Genomic DNA, 19259 nt, shown 5'->3' with positions numbered 1-19259 from the left:
ATGAGTTTCATACCCTTGTTGCCATGCACTGTGTGAAGAAGTGCTTTAGTTCCAGGGGAAAAGTGTTGTGCCCATTTTATAGTAATGTTTTTATTGCAATTATATAAAGGCAATAATTTGGCAACAGGTTCTAAAAAGGCAAACATTTCAATTTTCTTGGCAGTGCTCTTGGCAGTGTTCCAGGTTGCTAATCAAATGCAACAGACAAGCACTCCACCGTATCTTATATCTTCATTTTTATGCTGGAATGGCACCTGGTAGCATCAGATGTTGATACTGGCTATCAAAGCGAAACATCCGTGAGTTCCTCAGAGAACATTCTCCTCAAAATAATAGCATTCTCCTGCTATTTTACTTCTCATTTGTTACTCATTTCAGATTCCTGGGTTGTTTTTACAAGGCTGTTAAGAAGGTCTATCCTCCTGCAAGCATAGAGAGCCAAGGCCAGCTTTCCCACAGTAGCCCCTTTGCTGCCTTCCTTCATCAGCCAACGTTGAAACATTTGGTAAACTTTTTCTTTTAGTCCATCTCGCTCATAGTCATGATCAATTTCATCCAGCTCTGGGTCAGTGAAGCCCAGCTTACGTGCACAATGTTTCCACTGTTTTGCCAAGTTGTCCCGCACAAGGTTCAGGTGTATATCGGAAGCAAGAACAGCACTCTCTGGTGGTAGAAAAAGGGTGAGAGACGTTTAGGTTATGAGCAACTACAGTTTTCCTCTACTCTTAGAAACGAGGAGGGCCAGATTCAGAGCCATTCTTAGCCTGTTAGACAGCCATCTATTTGGGATACTTTACCTTGGAGACCAGCAGTGAAGTGGGGATTGAACCCAATGGGCTTATTGACGCCTTCCAACTCTATTGTTCTGTGATTCTATGTGCCATTGCATTTATGCTCAGGCCCACTCTGTTGTGCCCACATTCAGCCAGCATGCGAAGCAGGGCAGTGTGCGTGCTGTCTGAACAGTATCGAGAGAATCCACTGGAGTTGAAGATAGAATCCACTGGAGGTAATCAAAATACCCCTTCATGTTGAGGTGCTCTACAAGTGAACCTCTCTACATGTAGGCCATACATTCTATGTAATCCAATGACCCCCCACAAATATTATCATTGGTCAACAGGATGCGTGGAGTTGCCCTGTGGGGCACAGCTAACTTGTGCAACCCATGCTCCCCTCATGCACTTTTTCAGAGGGAAGAGGGCTATCCAAAGTCTTTAACAGTGGAAGAGCTTACCCATTATTTACTACATCTGTATCCTGACCTTCCTTCAAGCAGGATTGCCTTGTTATCACAGCAACCGTTTCTTGGAGGCTGTTTCCCATTTTCATGGCAGAGCTTTCCTCAATCCATTCCTACACTCTTTAATCAGCCCTTTATAAATGTTTGCACATCAAATACCTTGAAATGTTAGATGATCCTCTGTTTGATTCAGCCTTATGATCCAGGACAGAAGTATATGAACAAAATTTAAGCATTCAGAAGCAGTGATCATCCAGTAAGGAAGAAAAACCACTGCACTTCTACTTACCAAACAGCTTCTGGTAATGTACAGAATTGTAGGGAACATTCGCTGGAGCACTGCTTATTTGGTGAACTGGCTCTTTTATTTTCATGTAGTTGTTGGAGCCTATTTGAATTCCTCTGCTATTATTAATGACGAATTGTGCAGAATCCTCTGTATAGAAGATAGCAATGATCATAAAATGTATTGTTAAAAGCAACAATAAAACTACATAGATAAAACAAGGGTAAGGGCAACAGGAGTGCAGCAAAAAACTGATCAATATTGCTCACAGATGTTTAAACTTAAAATGAACTGCATTCTCTGCATACTGCATTTATGTGGTAAGTATTTTCACATAAATCAAGGAAGGCACAATTCCCATCCTAAAATTTACATTCCAAGGGCAGATCCACACAACCATATTTATTTCTTAGGTGGATGACTGGTACAACTGGTGCTCCAACAGTTGCTGAAATCACATCAGCCCTTTGACTTATTTTATTTCATTTTAGCCAAAAGGTTCTCTTGTGTCAGTTATATATTCCAGACCCATGAACAGTATCTCATCTTCCATGTAAAAACTACGGTTTTAAAAGTTTGAGATAAGCAGGCCTTTAAGGCAAAGAGAGAGTACAGTCTGAGCTTTGTGTCAGTGAACATGGCTTTTATTAGCTTGGGGTCTCATGAGATCTGGCCAGTCAAGGTTCTGAGAGGTCTAAGTAAACTTTAGTTTGGGCATTATGAAAGGGGATAAAAGAGATGGCAGTACAGAAGGGGATCCTGGACTCTCTTCTACTTGCATGGGAAGGAGCAAACAGAAGGGCCCAATTCTACCATCTAGTATGGTCAGTGCTCCTTCCCCAAATCTGTATTTAGAATTAACAACTGAAGCTTGCAAGCAAATATTGCAGTGTAGAACAGTGATCCTGTTCAGTGTTGCAGCGAGCCAGCCATGTTCTTTCACAGGATACTCCATTCTCACTTCCAAGGGAACTCATTCCTTCTAAGTTCACCTAGCCTGCTCAAACCTCATTGAGTTACTACTACCATTTAGGAGTCTTCTAAGATGTTTTTTTTGGTACTGCAAAGTTTGGGACCCTGCCCCCCCCCCAGCTTCTTTTGTCTGAATGGCACAGTTTTGGCTACATAAGACTACGTCAGATCTACATGTTGCTGGAGGACAGCATTGTGAATATGCAGGAACAGAAGACAAAAAAGTGGATCCTAGATCAGATCAAACTAGAGCTTTCCCTAGAAGCAAAAATGACAAAACTGAGACTGTCATACTTAGGGCACATTATGAGAAGGAAAAGGTCCTTGCAGAAGACCATCATGCTAGAGAAAGGCAGGAGACAAGAAAGACCAAATATGAGATGGATTGGCTTCATAAAGGAAGCTACAGCCTTGAATGTACAAAACTGAGCAGGGCTCAGTTCATTACATGTTTTTAGAGATGACTTGATGGCACATAAAGACAACAACCTTCCCTCAAGATGCTTTCAATCAGCCTTCTGCTACCTGGGTCCATCCAGATATTTTAGGCCAAAACTCCCAACATTCCTGTTGGACATGCTGGTTGGGAATGATAGGAATATCTGAAGACATCTAAGTTGTAGAAGGCTACCTAAAATTAATACCTGGCTTTGTTAATATAAGGATTGGCATGTTTTACTGTAATTCTGCTTTGTAGCAACTCAGGATCGTGTGTGTTTCTTTTGAGCAAGAAGCAAATTTTAATTACAGCTAGCTTTTATTATTTCAGAATGGGAAAGCAGCAGTTGCTTGTCTCTTCCAGAATCCACTATTATGTGGAATCTGATAACTGCTACACCTACCAATGACTAAAACATTAAGGTATAAGCCTATGGGTGGTTAGACACCCATGAGGGGGTGGGTTCTGTAAACAGACTAAGTCTGTTTAAACTGTAAAACTAATGGTCACACTATCTGGCCAGATTTTGAGATCTACCTATAGCAAGGGTCGGCAACCCGCGGCTCCGGAGCCGCACGTGGCTCTTGAATCCCTCTGCTGTGGCTCCGTCGCACAAAACACGCGCCGGCACAGCCACTGATCTGCTCGAAGCTCCACTCAGGAACTGGGTGCTAGTTAGTTAAGTAAATTGCTACATTCCTCTGCTAAACAAGCTTCTTGCAGGCTCTCATGTTACACAAAACGAAATGCTGCTGAAAAGATTCTCTTTGTCCCAATGTAATCTCCTTCATCTGAATGTTAAAAGCTGCGCTTGGGACCGGTCACAATTCACAGCACTTGACTGTTTAAACACACCTATATCTCAGGCACAGCTGTGACCTGCGGACCTGCAGCTCCCCTTGCCCCCCCCACCCCCCATAGGCCAACCATGGATAAATCTAAGAAAAGTTTCTGAAGAAAACCAAACGTTTAATGGTACATGGGTAGATTCATTTGCTTTTACTGCTGACGAACTTATGGGGTTTGCTGTTTAATGCACGCAGCCCTTTAGTACTTACTTTGACTCTTCAGGAAGCTGTTCTATTCAAAATATATGAAAGGAGTCCTACTAGTTTATAATGTAAGATTAAAAATAACAGTTTTTAGTGACTGAACAAGAGCTGCAGCTAAATCATAATGAAGATATACATAGCATTAAGGTAAAAAAAGATATATGCAGTGTTATCTTCATTTTAGATGTCAAAAGGGTTTAGCGGCTCCCGGTATTTTGTGTGGGAAATGGGTCCAAATGGCTCTTTGAGTGTTAAAGGTTGCTGACCCCTGACCTATACCAACTAGCCTGATGAAGAATGAGTTCTGGAGGACTCAAAAGCTTGCATATTTTTGTGACATTTTGTTTGATTCCTGTAACAGTATTGCCCAAATATGGATTTGGGGTGGTTTTTTTTCATGAACCAGCATAGCTATCTATGTTTACTTGTTTGCTTTTTTAACAAGCTATGGAATTAAAAAAAAGAAATGTCTGGTTTAGCCTGACATTTATAACATCAATTCTATTAGACATTGTTATGTGTTGACAAATGTATATAATATTGTTGTGCTATCATAGCAGCACCGGAGTTCACAGTTGGCTAGTACAAATTAATACTTGACTACCAAACTGATTCATAATTTGTGGACTGCTACAGAAAAGGTTGATTTAACTTTAGTATGGTTTGGAAACTATTTCAGTATGATGTCAGTGTAACACAATTAAATTAGTACCATGATAAAATGGGAAGAAAATGCATGCACTGGAGCAAGAGGGTCAAACCTTGTTCATCCTGAGGGTTGAATTCAGTTTCAGAGATGCTCTTGGGAGAAGCATTCAAGTGATGAGTGAGGCTGAAGGCAAAAGGGAGCAGTGCTAAAATTCCAGAAATAACAGTATATCTAAGCTTAAAGCTCTTACTCCTGGTAATTAAACCTTAAAAGGGGCATTTCAACCTTTTTGAATGGGTAAAAAATATCTGTGCAAAGCCTAAAAAATCACCAAATGCTTGGCAATTGCAAGGAAACAGTGCATGTCCATCAGGGAAAAGCCAGAAGGCCAGAGAGGATCTCAAACTGATCAGATATGCCCTAACCGTAACTGTAAGCCTAACGCTGAGGCTCAACACAATGCAGTACAGTGTAATATAACTGCTCTAAAAATGTCACACAAATATTACAGGAGTACTCCTGCATCCATATTAGGGCAAAAAAAGGAAACGGAAGGGTTACAAAAATGTGCAAGCTATTGAAAGATACAGGTTTCTTCAATAGGTAATAATATTATAAACAAGCAGATATTACAAAAGCAAGGCAAAGAAGAAAAGCAAAAGGCGGCGGGGGGGGGGGGGAGAAAAGCTGACTAGATGTTGAAGTCATAAAGTCTATGTTTAGACTCTTGGTTACAGATTAGGCTCTAACACAAGGGTGAGCAACACATGGCCGCTCCAGATGTTTTGGCCTACAACTCCCATCAGACCTAACCAGTAGAGCTAATAGTGAGGGATGATGGGAGTTGCAGGATAAAACATCTGGAGGGCCACAAGTTGTTCACCCTTGCTATACCAACCAGTGTGATGGTTTTGGGTTGCACCTGGAATTGCCCTAGGACTGATGGGATGAATAAACATATTCCTAGGTTTAAAATTAATTCTTCATTTAAGTAAATTGAGAGCCTGGGGATTGCAAGCATCTCGGATTTGCTGGTAACTCTGGGGTTTTCATAGCCAAGAAATGATATTAATGCCTTATGATTCTGGATTGATCAGACTGCTCATAATTATAGAGTTCATCTTGTCCATTTTAAGAAAACACCTGTGTTAATTTATTGTTTGCATTTTTACCTGAACTCTTTCTGTATGTAGAAGCATGTGCAAAATTTGTCTTCATAAAAGGAAGCGATTCCCTTGGATCTAAACAATTATGGAAATCATATCATAATAAGAACTATGATTATAGCACCTTCACAGTGGTCTTGTCAGCAAACTAACTTGATAAAGTATGTTAGTATTGTATCATGCAGCAGGCCAGTAAATGGCCACCTAGCTGACCACCTACGGTGAGCATGTATCAACCTCCCAAGAGGTAGAAATCCATTCTGTGGACTAAACACTTGAATTGCAAGCCATTTCCCCCTGTGCAAATTTTTGTTGCCAGTGTCTATTCAGTACAGAGATAGTATATATACAGTACAGTATAGTAGCAGCACCAGTCTAGAATCAGAGAGATCCAGCTTTAAATCTGCATGACCAGTGAAGCTCATTGGCTTATTTCAGATCAATTGCTATGTCAGCCTAAGCTATCCTGCAGGGTTGTTGTGATGATATTATGGCAAAGTGGTGGGGAGAACCTGATATGCTGCTCTGGGCTCCACGAAGGAAGGGACAAGATTAAAAAAGCTAAAGGAGTAATTACAGTGCCTCGCAGAAGCATTTGCCCCCTTTCAATTTTCCACATTTTTTTACAACCTGGAACTGAAATGTATTTGGTGTTATTGCCACTTGATGTACACAATCCACTGATAGATGTCTGAGTAAATTAAACTGATCAGCAATTATTCCCATTTCCCAATTGTTTAACAAAAGCAGCAGCAAAATGAAAAATGGTAAATCCACTAGAAGTGGATTTTGTGTTGAAGGACTGTGCTCAGTTCATTTTTGGTATTCAAAACAGATTCCTGGGCTCTGAATCTCAGGATTCTCATAGCAGACAAACTGGATAACGTAAGTCTGACGTGCTGACTCTCAGTGTCGCTATAGTGAAATGTATGCCTTTTTTGCTCCTTGAGCAGAACCCCTCCCACCAGCACCAACTCACTCACCAGATTCTATCCTTACACTTTTGGCAAGAGGGTAAGGATTAATTATCTTTGCTGAATGTTCCATACCAGATTCAGGCACAGGTGGTTTACTTAAATTGAAGAGACTGGTTGAATGGGATCCATAGAGATCTTCTGAACTTAGTGATGCTCTGAGATTTGTAGGCTCTGCTCCATGTATCCTATTTGGAGGCAAAAATATATTTCCCCTTTCCGGGGTTGCTCCAGTAGATGATGGTTGCCATGATGCATTGTAGCAGGCTGCGTTGGGATTGCTAAGGCTTGTGTTTAAGCGAGGATTTTCAGGTCTCAGGTATGGCTCCACAGGCCCCTTTGCAAATGGACCATAGGACATCTTTCTCCTGTGTTCCTCCTCTCCCAGTGCAGCACTGAACACCACAGGATGGCTGTCTGGCTTGTCCATCCGGCTGCCATACACATGATAGTTCAGCTCATCCTGTAGTTTCCTCTCCAAGGTCATCGGGGGCTCGAAGGTATGTTCACAGCTCTCCACAGGTTCGTTACTGGGGGAAGCTGCAAACTGGGCTTCATCTATGGAGTTCACTGCAAGACCCTGTGAGCTGTGCAAGGAACTGGGCCGATCTGCAGGACAGAGGAGTGATTAGATTGGTAGGTTTGCCAACGTTTCCTTGAAAATGAACCATCACTGAAACATTGTATTAAGAGGGACTTACTGAGGATTGAACAGACTAGGGCTGAAATCCTGTGCACGTGTACCTAGGCATCAGTCCCACTGTACTCAGACTTACTTCTGGGTAGGTATGCATAAGATGTAAGCATGAGAAATTCATTGCACTGCCATCATTTTTTAAGTTCTAGTCCCTGCTCAACCATGGAGCTAAGAGGGTAGCTTTGGGCCATTCATAGACTCTCAGTCCAACCTTCCTCACAGGGATGTTGTTGTGAGGCTAAGCTTGAGAGGAGAAGGTGAATTATGTAAACTGCCTTGAGTTCCTTGAAAAGAAAAAAGGTGGGATATAAATGTAATGAATGGATGAATGAATGAATGAATGAATAAACCAGGTCAGCCTATTGGTCTTGCCTCCTGAGTAGTGTGACAGGCAGTGACTCTCCTTGCTTTCAGGCAAAAAGGATTTCTTCATCAACTGGCAGCTGATCCTTTCTAGCTGCAGATGCCAGGGACTGAATCTGGGATCTCTTGATTGCAAAAGAATCCTGCAGCCAGGGCAGTCAGTTCAAAGCATAATTAAAAAAGGATTAAAACAAAGGGCAACAGAGAGAAAAAATCAGTCTGGCAGGCAAAATACCTACATAAAGCATTTAGTGTTTACTTTGGGGGATAAGAGAATGGCATTGTATTGTTATTTGAAATAAGGTCCATTCACATTGGCAAGTGAAGGGCAAGCGAAATTAATTGATTGTACCACTCTGCCCCCATCCTGAGATCTTCTACTGAAGCTTTTTTTCTGATAGAAGGTTGTTATATTAAAGGAGAGGGCTATTTTGGGTGGTCATGTCCCTCTTATGGAATACCTCCCCTAAGGAGGTGTGCCTGGTGAATATGCAACAATCCTTCCAGTGCCAGCTTAAGTTTCCAGGCCTCTGAAGTGTTTTCATACTTTAGTTTACACTGTGTTTCTATCTGCTGCCTCATATGATTATACTTTTACTATACAGAGCTGGTATACAACTACCTTCCCCCACCTGGGGCCTTCCAGATATTTTAGACTACAACTCCCAGCATTCCTAACCATTCATCATGCTGGTTGGGGCTGACTGGATGTGACAAGTCTATCAGGTGAGGGAAGCTGGTATGTAATGTACCAAAGTTCACCATCCTCAAAACTATTGGATGAAAGGCAGAATAAAACTATTTCCAATAAATAAATACCCATCTGGGCACTCCCTGGTGGTTCTGCTACAGCATCTACTTCAAGGGACTGCATCCTTTTCACAAGTTCAGTTGGTTCAGGGTATACTTCCTGTTACATAGAACAGAACAAAACATTTGAGGTCATGGGAAGCACTTGACATTTATGGACAGTAGACATAAGAAAGTCATGGTTTAGTATGCCTCCTTTGAACCATACATCTTAGATAACTTACTTTTATTTTTCTAACATCCTCTTCAACAAACTCTTCAAAGTTTTGTTGGTAAAATGGCGTGTATGTCAAACTGATTTCTGTAGTAAAGAATTCATATATTAGTAAGAACTCCTGGATCTCTCAGCTGCTTGACCATGGTATCCTGCTGGGGCAACTGTCTATGTTGGGGGTGGGCAGTACCGCATTGCAGTGGTTCTGCTCCCATTTGCATGGGCAGCAGCAGAGGGGGGTGGGGGGTGGTTGGGGAACACTGCTCGCCCCATGGACTCTCCATCATGAGGTTTCTCAGGGGTTGGTCTTATCCCCCATGCTATTTAACACCTACACAGAACCACTGAGTGGGGTAGTCTAGAATTTGTGGAGTGCACTGCCACTAGTATGCTGATGACACACAGCTCTGTCCCAACTTTACATCCTCATCAGGTCAGGCTGTGGATGTGCTGAACTGCTGTCTGGAAGCGATAACGGACTCGATGAGGGCTGATAAACTGAAGCTCAGTCCAGACTAGACTGAGAAACTGGTTCACTGGTGGTCCCTCTGACTGTTCTGGATGGGGTTGCACTCTCCCAACACCTCATAGTTTGAGGTGCTCCTTGTTCCATCTTTGTCACTTGAGGCTCAGGTGGCTTCAGTGGCATGGAATGCCTTCTGCTCACTTTAACTGGTGGCCTAGTTATGCCTCTATCTAGACAGGGGCAGCTTTAGTCTAAGAATCTATGGTCCAGTCATCTCCAAATTAGATTACTGCAATGCACTTTATGTGAGGCTGCCCCTGAAGACTGTTCAGAAGTTGCAGCTTGTGCAAAAAGTGACAGTCAGATTAATAACTGGGACCAGAAGGTCTGAATATATATCAACTCTGGCCCACACGTATTGGCTGCCTATATGCTTCTGAGTACAATTCAAGGTGCTGGTTTTAACCTATACAGCTCTACATGGCTTGGAACCTCAATTCCTGATGGAACGCCTCTCCTGACCTCAATCTACCTGGACCCTACAATCTTCATCTGGAACCTTCCACTGATCGTCACCTCCACAGGAGGTCCAGAAAGAGGCAAGGAAAAGGAGGGCCATCCCAATTGTGGAATGATCTCCCCACTGAGGCCCATCTGGCACCAATATTGTCTTCTTATTTTATATTGTATTTTTGTATTTTTAATTTAATGTTTATATTTATTGTAATTTATTATAATTTCTTTTAATTTATTGTTGTAAGCCGCCCCGAGGCGTCGGCGAATGGGGCGGCATAAAAATGTTTTAATAAAAATAAATAAATAAAAATCTTCTTAGTGTCAAATTAAAACTGTCCTTTATTCCCAAGCATTTATCGGCATATGTTGGATTAGGTCTACTGTTTTTAATTAGGTCTGGTTTATAATGGGAATGCTTTCCTTGTATTATATTTTTGTATATTCGAATTTTAGCTGCTTTAAATTTGCACACTTTATATTGTGTTTTTTGTGTTGGTATTTTAATTCTATCCTTTATAGCTGATTAATTGTTGTGAACCAGCCAGAGAGCTAAAGTTCTTGAGCAGTATAGAAATGAAATTAATAAATAGCCTATGAGGAAAAGTACCATAATCCAAATGGTCATACTTTATATAATTTCAGACCACTTTGAGGAACATTAATTCATACAATTGTTGGAGACATGGTGGATTCATGCAAAAGTTAAAATTCTACTGGTGAAAAAACCTTTACTCAACTGCTGAAAAATTGGGCCTAGAAGTAATAAAGCAAGGAAAACAGAATCCTCTTTCATTACGTAGAACCCTGCTCTTTGTCCTTTGTCCTAGACTTTCACTGGGAGCCTCAAAAATCAATAGCTATCCCATAATGTGTAGAAATTTTACTCAAAAGAGGTATGGGTTCATGGGGCCATTGGTTTGGTTTTATACAACACACCACAAACCTAAATTTGGATCAGAGATGGGGAACTGCATGTGTGTGGGCTAAATCTGACCCTCTTGGAGTCCCAGTTTGACTTTCTCGGCTTGTCCAAATGGCTATGCCCCCTCCCTTAACCACCAATTGTCTGGTGCTTTCCTGGCTTTTATGAAGTTTTACACCCATTCTAAAAGATTGAAATGGCTCTTCAAAGGCTTCTAAGGGTCTGGCCCTTTTGCTTCCAGCTGAGTCCATCACTGAAGTGGAGCCTCCTTAGAACCTCCCAAAACTGAATTCAGTCTTAGGGTGAAGAAGGTTCCCCATCCCCAATTTGGGTAAGTGGATGTAGCTGAGAAATTATGCTTAGATGTAGTTGTGACATGTGGGACTGGCCCCTCCTTTAAAAAGAGAACAAGAATTTACAAGGATCTCTGTGCCACAGCTTTCAGGACGTAGACTGAAGACTATGTAGAGTGAGGTCTGCTTAGCAGAGTACCATCTTCAGGCCCATTACATCCATTCTCACTGCTTTCCAAATGCCCTTTTTAATTATTCAGAAAACCTTCGGCTAACTTTACTACTGTTTCCTTTATTTTTTACTGTTGATTATTGTTTGGTGTTTTTTAAAAAAGGGCTGGAGGCTGGTTTACACTAGTTCAGCAGAACACAGCATTTCTGTCTCATCCTTCTCATGCGATAAAGACCTTGTTAGCTCAACATGACAACACATTGGTAACCAGATTTGTTAAAAAATGCAAAAACATACACTAACATTATCTTTTAAAGGAAAATAACCTTTCACTACCTGCAAAAGTTGGACGCTCCTCTGGCTTTTGTTTCCAGGAATCTTTCATTAAAGTAATAATTACTTTTGGACAATTATTTTGTATTTCATCTATGAGTGGCCTGTCCCCATGCATGACACAGAAGCACACATGCATGTCATTTACAGCATCTGGGGAGGAACAGAAAAGGATTGAATGTGGCTAAAATGAATTTGGGCGCATGCAGTGAGAAATACGGTCGCCATGCTTGATTGCGAAGACTTACTCTCATAAGGTTCTTTGTCAGCAAAAATGGCCCATAAGACTATGCCAAAGCTGTAAACGTCAGATTTTTCCACGGGGGTAGTGTTGATATCCATCAAGTGTTCTGGGGCCATGTAGAAAAGGGTGCCAGCATTGCTCTTGGAGCTACATTTGATTTTCCTCTGCCGGCTGGTCTCCTCTTTAGTCAGCCTGCTCCAGTTTTTGAAGCAGGCCACACCAAGGTCGGCTATCTGCAAGACAGGAGGGAGAACAGTTTGGGTGGGAAAGGAAAGAGCAAGCAGCCAGCATCACAGGACTACCAGCGCCCTCTGACAGGCAACACACACTTGGTGTGAGAGCAAACATTTTCCAAAGTCTCCATCCATGAACCATTTGAGCACTTCATTAAATATGGCAGGTTTTACATTGCCAGAGCCAAATCCAGCCCATGGATTTAAACATGAAAACAACCTCTCCTTTTCTTCTGATTTCTGCCCTCCTTTTGGACCAGGAAAAGAATACAAACTATCCAGGTAAATTGGCTACTGCATATTTTCTTTTGCTCAAATGTATAGGTGGAAAGGTGCCTCATGATGCACTTGCTTTCCTGCCACACTGACATCCAACCCAGGAATGTTGAGTCTTCACTATCGGAGGAGGCCTGTTGTCCTTGCACCTTCTGAAGCCAATTGTGGTCTCCTCCTAGGATTCCTGCACAACATGCCAGCTGGCATTTCTAAAAATTCAGTAACTAAGAGCCCTTGCCTGATCTTGCTTTTCCCTCTTCCCATCCATTTTGTGTCATATCTTTAAGATGATAAAGCAGACGGCATGGATTGCTTTATTACTCACCGGTGCTTTATTACTCACCGGAGAGTCTTTACAAACAAACGGACCCCACAGAAGAGTGAGTCAGTCTGCCAGACTATTCAGTTCCCCTGTTTTATGACACCAGCTCTCAAGTTACACTGCCCCCTAAGAGCCAAGAGGCGTCTGTGCATGCTTATTAAATGCTCACCTTCCCATCTGAGAATCAACCTTATACTAAAAGGAACCTGTCCGGGAAGGGAGGAAAACATGCCTGCCTTGACTTAGTTTGGTACCTTTCACTGTGTTTCCCCTCCGCCCAGCTTTGATACTGCAAGTGAACTGGCTGAGAGAAAACAACTTAACAGAAACAGACTGTGCTGAGGATAATAGGAGAAGGAGGCCATATTAGTTTCTCTGCCCAGCACACCGCATCCAGTGAAAGAAACACTATTGTGTAGAGCCAAACAGACTAGCACATTTTCTCCAGTATCCACACATATCTGACGAAGTCCTATCACCCTTTGATGAACCAAGCCAGGAGTTTTGTTCCCATGGTACCTTGATGTGAAAGTCTTCATCTACAAGGATATTTTCTGGCTTTAGGTCTTTGTGCACTAAGCCTTGCTCGGTTAAGTACAGCATTCCTTCAGTGATCTCCAGGATGAAGCGTCCTTTCACAGACAAAGGAATTGGGGTCTGCAAGAATATAAAAAACAGCAGAATGTTTCAAAAAAGTGGATCGATGCTATGTGTTTAGTTGCACCTGCCACAATTAGGAGGCAGGTCAGTGAAATGAATCTACTTTACTTTATTTATGTTTTTTAAAAAATGACTGACTTATTTAGCCCCATACTGATAGAACTTCCCTCAGGAATGGATGAAAAGCTGAGCAGAGATCTGTACTGTGCACGGTTTTTTTAAAAAACTGGAACATCAAAAGAGCCACCATCCAGAACAAGATGCACAAGAACCAGAGTGAGAATTAAATTACTACAAGCCCAAGTATTCATTTTGAGTGAAGGGAGTGTTTCTGCAGAAAAAAAAAAAAAACATTCCTGGGGAGCCCAAGAACTTTCTTCATTTTAGCAATATAATTGAGAACAGCTAAGTAATAGTGGCAATGAGACTGCTGTGTTGCTGCTGTTGCTAAACCATCGGAAATGAGGTAGCCTTAGCAGTTCACCAGGAATCAGCCAGAAAACAATTGATAGATCCTTATCTACCTTCTGCCCCTTTAGGATTAATATTCATTAAAGGAAAGTAAATAGATGACACCCACACATTGCTTCTTCTAGCTACTTTTGCTTTTCTAGGAAAAAGTAAAAAACTTCATAGCAGCTAGAAACAAGTTGTAGGATTTTTTTTTCTGTTTAAATGAGTATAGATGTACCCAAAGTATATTAATCATATTTCTGCATGGCTTTATCTGAATAGTTGCATTTCTATATTATTCCTTCTGGTTTACTGCCAAGCTTTCCACATTCTTTGGAAATCTGTCTTCAAGATATATATTTAACAGAATGGCTCTACTGACACCATTCGTTAAGACTGCAGAACATTTTTCCCAAGAAGAGCAAACAGTTTTGCTTATGAATGGGAGCTGAGGACTCGCCACTCTTTTGTTTCTGGCTTCTTACGTGATAGTGTACCTGATTCACTGGGTTATTGGAAGTCCTAAACCCATTTCACTGCAACACAAATATACCAAAAAAAAACAAACAAAACAAAGATAAGAATGATCCTCAAAATTCTGAGTACTGAGTTTCCTCTTTAGGCACCATCTCAAGATTGCTGGGTGGTTTCTATGCAAGTTATTAATCATGCTATCTACTCACTGCCTTTAGTACGGTCATCAGATTCCCTTTGCGTACATATTCCATCACAAGGGAATAATTGCCATCTTCCAAAATGACACCCAGTAGCTTCACCACACGATCATGATTCAGTTTGTACATAATCTTGCCTTCTTCCAAAAGGGAAGTATTACATCTGAAAAACAAATACAGCAGGATTGCCATGTGCCTGACTGTCAAAAGCAGCGGAGGACTATTGATCTAAGAGTTTGATAAAATTTTAAACTATCAACTCTCAAACTCTAACCTAACCCTGTGAACTATTTGAAGTTACAAGTCAAAGTGGGAGGTGACCTATGAACGAAACCGCAGTAGAATCTATGAATGAAATTGCAAATGCTGTGCTGGATGAAACATTGTCTTCTGCTTGGATGGTGATTAATTATCACAGAATTTCCATGGAATTCTAAATGGTTGGCGCCTATAAGCCACCATTTTCCCCAGATTTCCATTAGCTGAAGAGCATCTTTCAAAATAGTGAGGTGACTAAAACTGCAAATATGTTTCAGTCTTATACCCAAAAGGTGACAAGTGGCAGAGGGCCCCTAGCATTATGGGAAATTAAAATGACAGCTTCCTCAGTCCCAGCTGCCTGGCATTCACCGGAACATTTGCTTCCGCCACCACCATCAGGAAAGACAACTGAGAACTCTCTGATCCAGTAAGGGTCCCACTCAGAGGCAACTTGTGAAGAGTCCTCTCACATCTGGAATCAGATCTTTATGCAGAGATGAGACTGACTTCCTCAGTTGCAGTAAAGGCTGGCTGGAAGATAGCAACAATGGAGCAGAGCATCATGCACAGATGTAACAAGTCACCTCCATGGTGAACAACTGGTGCTCACAGGAACCCATCCCTGTTTAATTAATGGGGTTACCAGTTGCTGGGGAGGGTGACCACCTTCATACCTTGCTCTGTGGGCTCCTCAGAAGCATATGCATGAGATGCCCCAGACTAGATGAGACAGGAGTATTGTTTCACTTATTTAAAATGATTTATAGTCCTTCTTTTCAAGGTGGCATGCAAAATAACCATACAGAAGAATACACATAAGTAAGAAATAAATCAATCAATATGTGACAATGCACCTTAAAAAGTAGACCGTTCAAATGCTTTTCATTACAGCTCATATCACCTCCAGCCATCATGTCAATGGCCGGGGATTACAAAGAGCTGGACCCAGGTGGACGGCTGGGTCTAGGGATGTTTGCAGCACCTGCTTTAGGGCGGAAATCCCTTGAATTCCCTTGGCTCAGCTCCTTTCTAGGGCCCCGAGTCCACCTTGGCAGTGAGTGTTCATATGGGTGTCTACCAAGAATTGAGCCCACACAAAAGCTGAACAATAGCACTCCTCTTCTTGTGACTTGCAGGCTTTGCTTATGCTCCATGTACTGTACAGGAAGGGTGCTGCTGGGTTGCGCAAGAGGGACTTCACTAGCATTCAGAAGCCTTTGCAGACTTCCTCCGGCTCGGATCGCTTCCTGTGCCAGGGCTGAGCATGAGAAAGAAGTTCAACAAACAGAAGTGAGCCAGATTCCACGGGATCTTGCAACCCTATTTTGGTCTGATCCAGAAAAAGTATTCTTATGCTCTTATAGTGCATAGTTTGGGAATTACTGCCTTAGGGGTGAATCTCTGGGCAAGCTAATTACTGGCAAAGTTAGGGAAAGAGACAATCCATGCAGAAATGCCAGGAATCATCAGGAGCTTGATGACAGACAGCTCTGGTCTGCTCTCCCCTGCTTGCAAGGGCCGTGCTTTCTTCAACTTACTCTGTACGTTGAGGCCCGGTGTACACTGTTTTTAATACCACCAGCCCGTGCCTCTTGTGGTAACACAAAGAAACCATTCCAAATCCACCAGCATCCAGCTGCTCTTTTTGTAATAAGTCCTCTGAATTCATCTGGATGTCTACCAACGACATGTTTACAGTTCAAAGGGAAGCTTGTCAATTCATGAAAAAGAAATCTGGGACCTGTAACATGAAAAAGACAAGGCATTAAGGTTGATCTTTCTGCTCTGTAACTTGTGGCCACAATGTTGGGGATTACATGAGCAGAGCTGGCTGGAGCTGGAGGTCAGACTAGATGGTCTGGGAGGCCCATGCCCAGATACGTGTACAACCTAAGAATTTTGATCATTTAGCATTTAATTTTTTTAGCATCCCTCCAAAGTTTGGATGATTTGTGCCATACTACAGATCAGCTAGGAATTGCTTGATGGTGTTGCCCCAAGGTGCACACCTGGTCACAGCATGCTGGGAATTGTAGGCTGTGTGTGTGTGTGTGTGTGTGTGTGTGCATAAACATGCACACAAGTGTACCTTAAAATAGTTATTGCCATATGAGGAAAGCTACAGCATCTGGGACTGTTTAGCTTACAGAAAAGGCAAACGAAGGGGCTATAACATGCATCCAAAGTAATGCATGATGTAGAAAGGTAGTCAGGGAGACATTTTTTCCTCCCTCTCTCATCATGCTAGAACCCAGTGGGATTATCCCATGAAGCAAATTGGTGGGAGATTCTAGACAGACAGAAGAAAGTACTTATTCGTACAGTGTACTGCTAAACAATGACATTAACTCCTTGTAGCAATGGTCACCAATCTAAATGTGTGTGAGTGTGTGGGGGGCGGGGTGTTAAGTGGGGATTAGATGGATTTGTTGCCATGAAAGAAACCAATGGCTACTAGTCCCGATGACTATCTGCTACCTCCTGTATAAGAGGCACCATGCCCAGGTTGCTGGGGAACATGGGCTGGAGAGAACTGATGCACTGCTGTCCCACTTCTTGGTTTCCTGTGGGCAGTTGCTGGCCACTGTGTGAACAGAATGGTCTGATCCAGCATGACTCCTCTTATGTTCCTAATGGCTACTAGTTATAATGGCTCTACATTACTTCCAGTATCAGAGGCATTGATGAGAAAATGAGCAGGTGGGTTTCCTGTGCTCATGTCCTGTGTATGGTCTTTCTGGAGAAATCTAATGAACCACTATGATCAACTAGATTGGGGTCTTAACTTCTTGCAGCCAGGAAGCTGATTTACATTTTGAAGAACGTGCTGAGGGATGAATTCCAATGCTGAAGCCAAAAGGGACAGGGCTAAGATTACAAAACATGCCAACTTGTTTTAGCTTAAAGCTCTGACTGCAAGGAGCTATGCCTTAATACTGACCTGTCGTAAACTTTCCAAACAGAGAAAGAAACATACAAAAGATGAGAAATCACCCAAGGGGGAGGGTTCACAAGAAGGGGGCATGGTCATTTGGGTCTGATTTGTCCCCCAAGCTTGAAGTTGTACACCCCCTGCAATTGGCCGGCCTCTGTACACAGCTATCCAGCTGTTCTTCTGTTATGTTCTTAAAGGCACAACCCTATGCACACCTGGTGAGGCAAAATTTCTACAATTCCCAGCATTCCTCCAGGTATCCATGCTAACTGGGGCATGCTAGGAATTGTGGAACTTCTGTCTCAACGTACCTAGGATTGACTTTAAGTCACAGTAGCTTTTGGTCAACGGTCCACTGGATTCTCTTTTTAAACTCGCAATGTTAGCATGCCCACAGCACTTGCCCCCTTTCACCTGCCCCCTCCCCCTCCCCACTCCACTCCAATTCTAAGTTTGCAAGGGCTGAGAAATAATCGAAGAAACTGTGCTGCTCGCAACTTTTTACTACCTGGGGGCCAAACCAGATAAAAATATTCTCTCTCTCTCTCTCTCTCTCTCTCTCTCTCTCTCTCTCTCTCTCTCTCTCTCTCTCTCACACACACACACACACACACACACACAACCCGCAACACAAACAATTCAGCAAACTGTCTGCGAGCCTGTCGAAATTTCAGACGGCACCACGATGGGGAAGCGCTCGCCTAAACTTTTTGGACCGAACGTCGGCAACTTGGAAATCTAGTTTCGTTTTCGAGGGCATCTCCCTCCTTCCTTCAACCACCGCATCAGGAAGTCGACTGCACCAGCTGAACAACAAGGGAGCTTTCTCAGTTCCCTTCGGTATCTCTCCCGCTGTGTGGGGCAGTTCCCCCAACCCCACGATCGGTAAGCGAAATCTCTCCAGCACCTCTCCAAGAACAGCGGAAGGGCGCCGTGGGGATCCCTTGGCGCACGACCGAATCGTGTTCAAACGAGAAAGAAAGACGTGACAACCAACAGCGCTTTTACCTTTCTCTTCTCCCCGAGCAGGACGCCCCGTTTTGTACGCCCCGTGCCGGGGGTGGGGATCCCCTCGCGCTTGGGTGTCTCCCCTTCTCCTCCTCCCGAAACCGGCCGAGACACAGAGCACGCCCGGCTGGTGGATTTCTTCCTGCTTCGCTGAATTTTTTTTTCCGCCGGGGTGGAGTCAAGTGATGACAAAAAGAGCACGCAAGCCCATCCCGGCCTATGATCCACGCACTGGTCTGCTGAAAGGGGGCAGCGTTTGGGTGAACCGCGCGGCGTTCCGATCCCGCTGCAGAAGTCTGGGAGGGAAAGGGGGCGGCTTTGGTGATCAAATTCGACCTCAAAGCGTGAAACGGGTGACGTAGAATGTTATCAACCCGTTTGATCCTATTCATGTCAGGCTTAATCAAGAGGAGGGATTTCCCCAAGGCAGCGGTTACGTTAAAAAAAAATCCCACGAAAGAAGAAAAAGCCCAACAACAGCGAGGGTGAAAAAGTTCGTGTGATCGTCAAAAGGTTGCTTTTGTGGAAGTGCATTGCCTCTTTGGCTTGTTTTCGAGTTTTAGGAGCACATCACAAAAGGTAGCTCTTGCATTTCATGCTCCTTTGGCCTCCTGTGTTTACATCCC

General features: G+C 42.9%; 1 protein-coding gene across 4 annotated transcripts; it reads right to left on the bottom strand.

Moving 5' to 3' along the window:
• Window positions 1-214: 214 nt before the first annotated feature.
• On the bottom strand, window positions 215-18786 carry RIPK1 (receptor interacting serine/threonine kinase 1). 4 transcript variants are annotated; one of them, XM_044424567.1, is made up of 12 exons: window positions 18634-18786; window positions 16229-16431; window positions 14439-14592; window positions 13162-13299; window positions 11816-12044; window positions 11571-11720; window positions 8876-8952; window positions 8661-8751; window positions 6857-7390; window positions 5814-5882; window positions 1533-1679; window positions 215-663 (listed from the first exon to the last, which is right to left on the bottom strand). In XM_044424567.1, the coding sequence occupies exons 2-12, from the start codon at window positions 16378-16380 to the stop codon at window positions 359-361; spliced, it is 2046 nt and encodes a 681-aa protein (XP_044280502.1). In that variant the 5' UTR covers window positions 16381-16431; window positions 18634-18786; the 3' UTR covers window positions 215-358. The 4 variants fall into 4 exon arrangements, with proteins under 4 accessions (XP_044280502.1, XP_044280501.1, XP_044280503.1 ...); XM_044424566.1 differs by having other exon boundaries at window positions 6791-7390; window positions 18634-18785; XM_044424568.1 differs by lacking the exon at window positions 5814-5882 and having other exon boundaries at window positions 6791-7390; window positions 18634-18785.
• Window positions 18787-19259: the final 473 nt, after the last annotated feature.

This window comes from Varanus komodoensis, unplaced genomic scaffold (genome assembly GCF_004798865.1).
Source record: "Varanus komodoensis strain SLA01 unplaced genomic scaffold, ASM479886v1 scaffold14_3, whole genome shotgun sequence".
NCBI lineage: Eukaryota > Metazoa > Chordata > Lepidosauria > Squamata > Varanidae > Varanus > Varanus komodoensis.
This window is presented reverse-complemented; position numbering and strand designations above follow the sequence as displayed.

What these genes read in the sequence shown, in the direction of transcription:
- RIPK1 (XM_044424566.1), bottom strand. Translation starts at nt 16,380, where the DNA reads ATGTCGTTGGTAGACATCCAGATGAATTCAGAGGACTTATTACAAAAA. An exon ending in ACCAGGGAGTGCCCAGATGG is followed by an intron (nt 7,391 to 8,660) that starts GTATTTATTTAT and finishes TCTGTCCTGCAG; the next exon opens with ATCGGCCCAGTTCCTTGCAC. An exon ending in AAGTGTAAGGATAGAATCTG is followed by an intron (nt 5,883 to 6,790) that starts GTGAGTGAGTTG and finishes ATAATTGTTTAG; the next exon opens with ATCCAAGGGAATCGCTTCCT.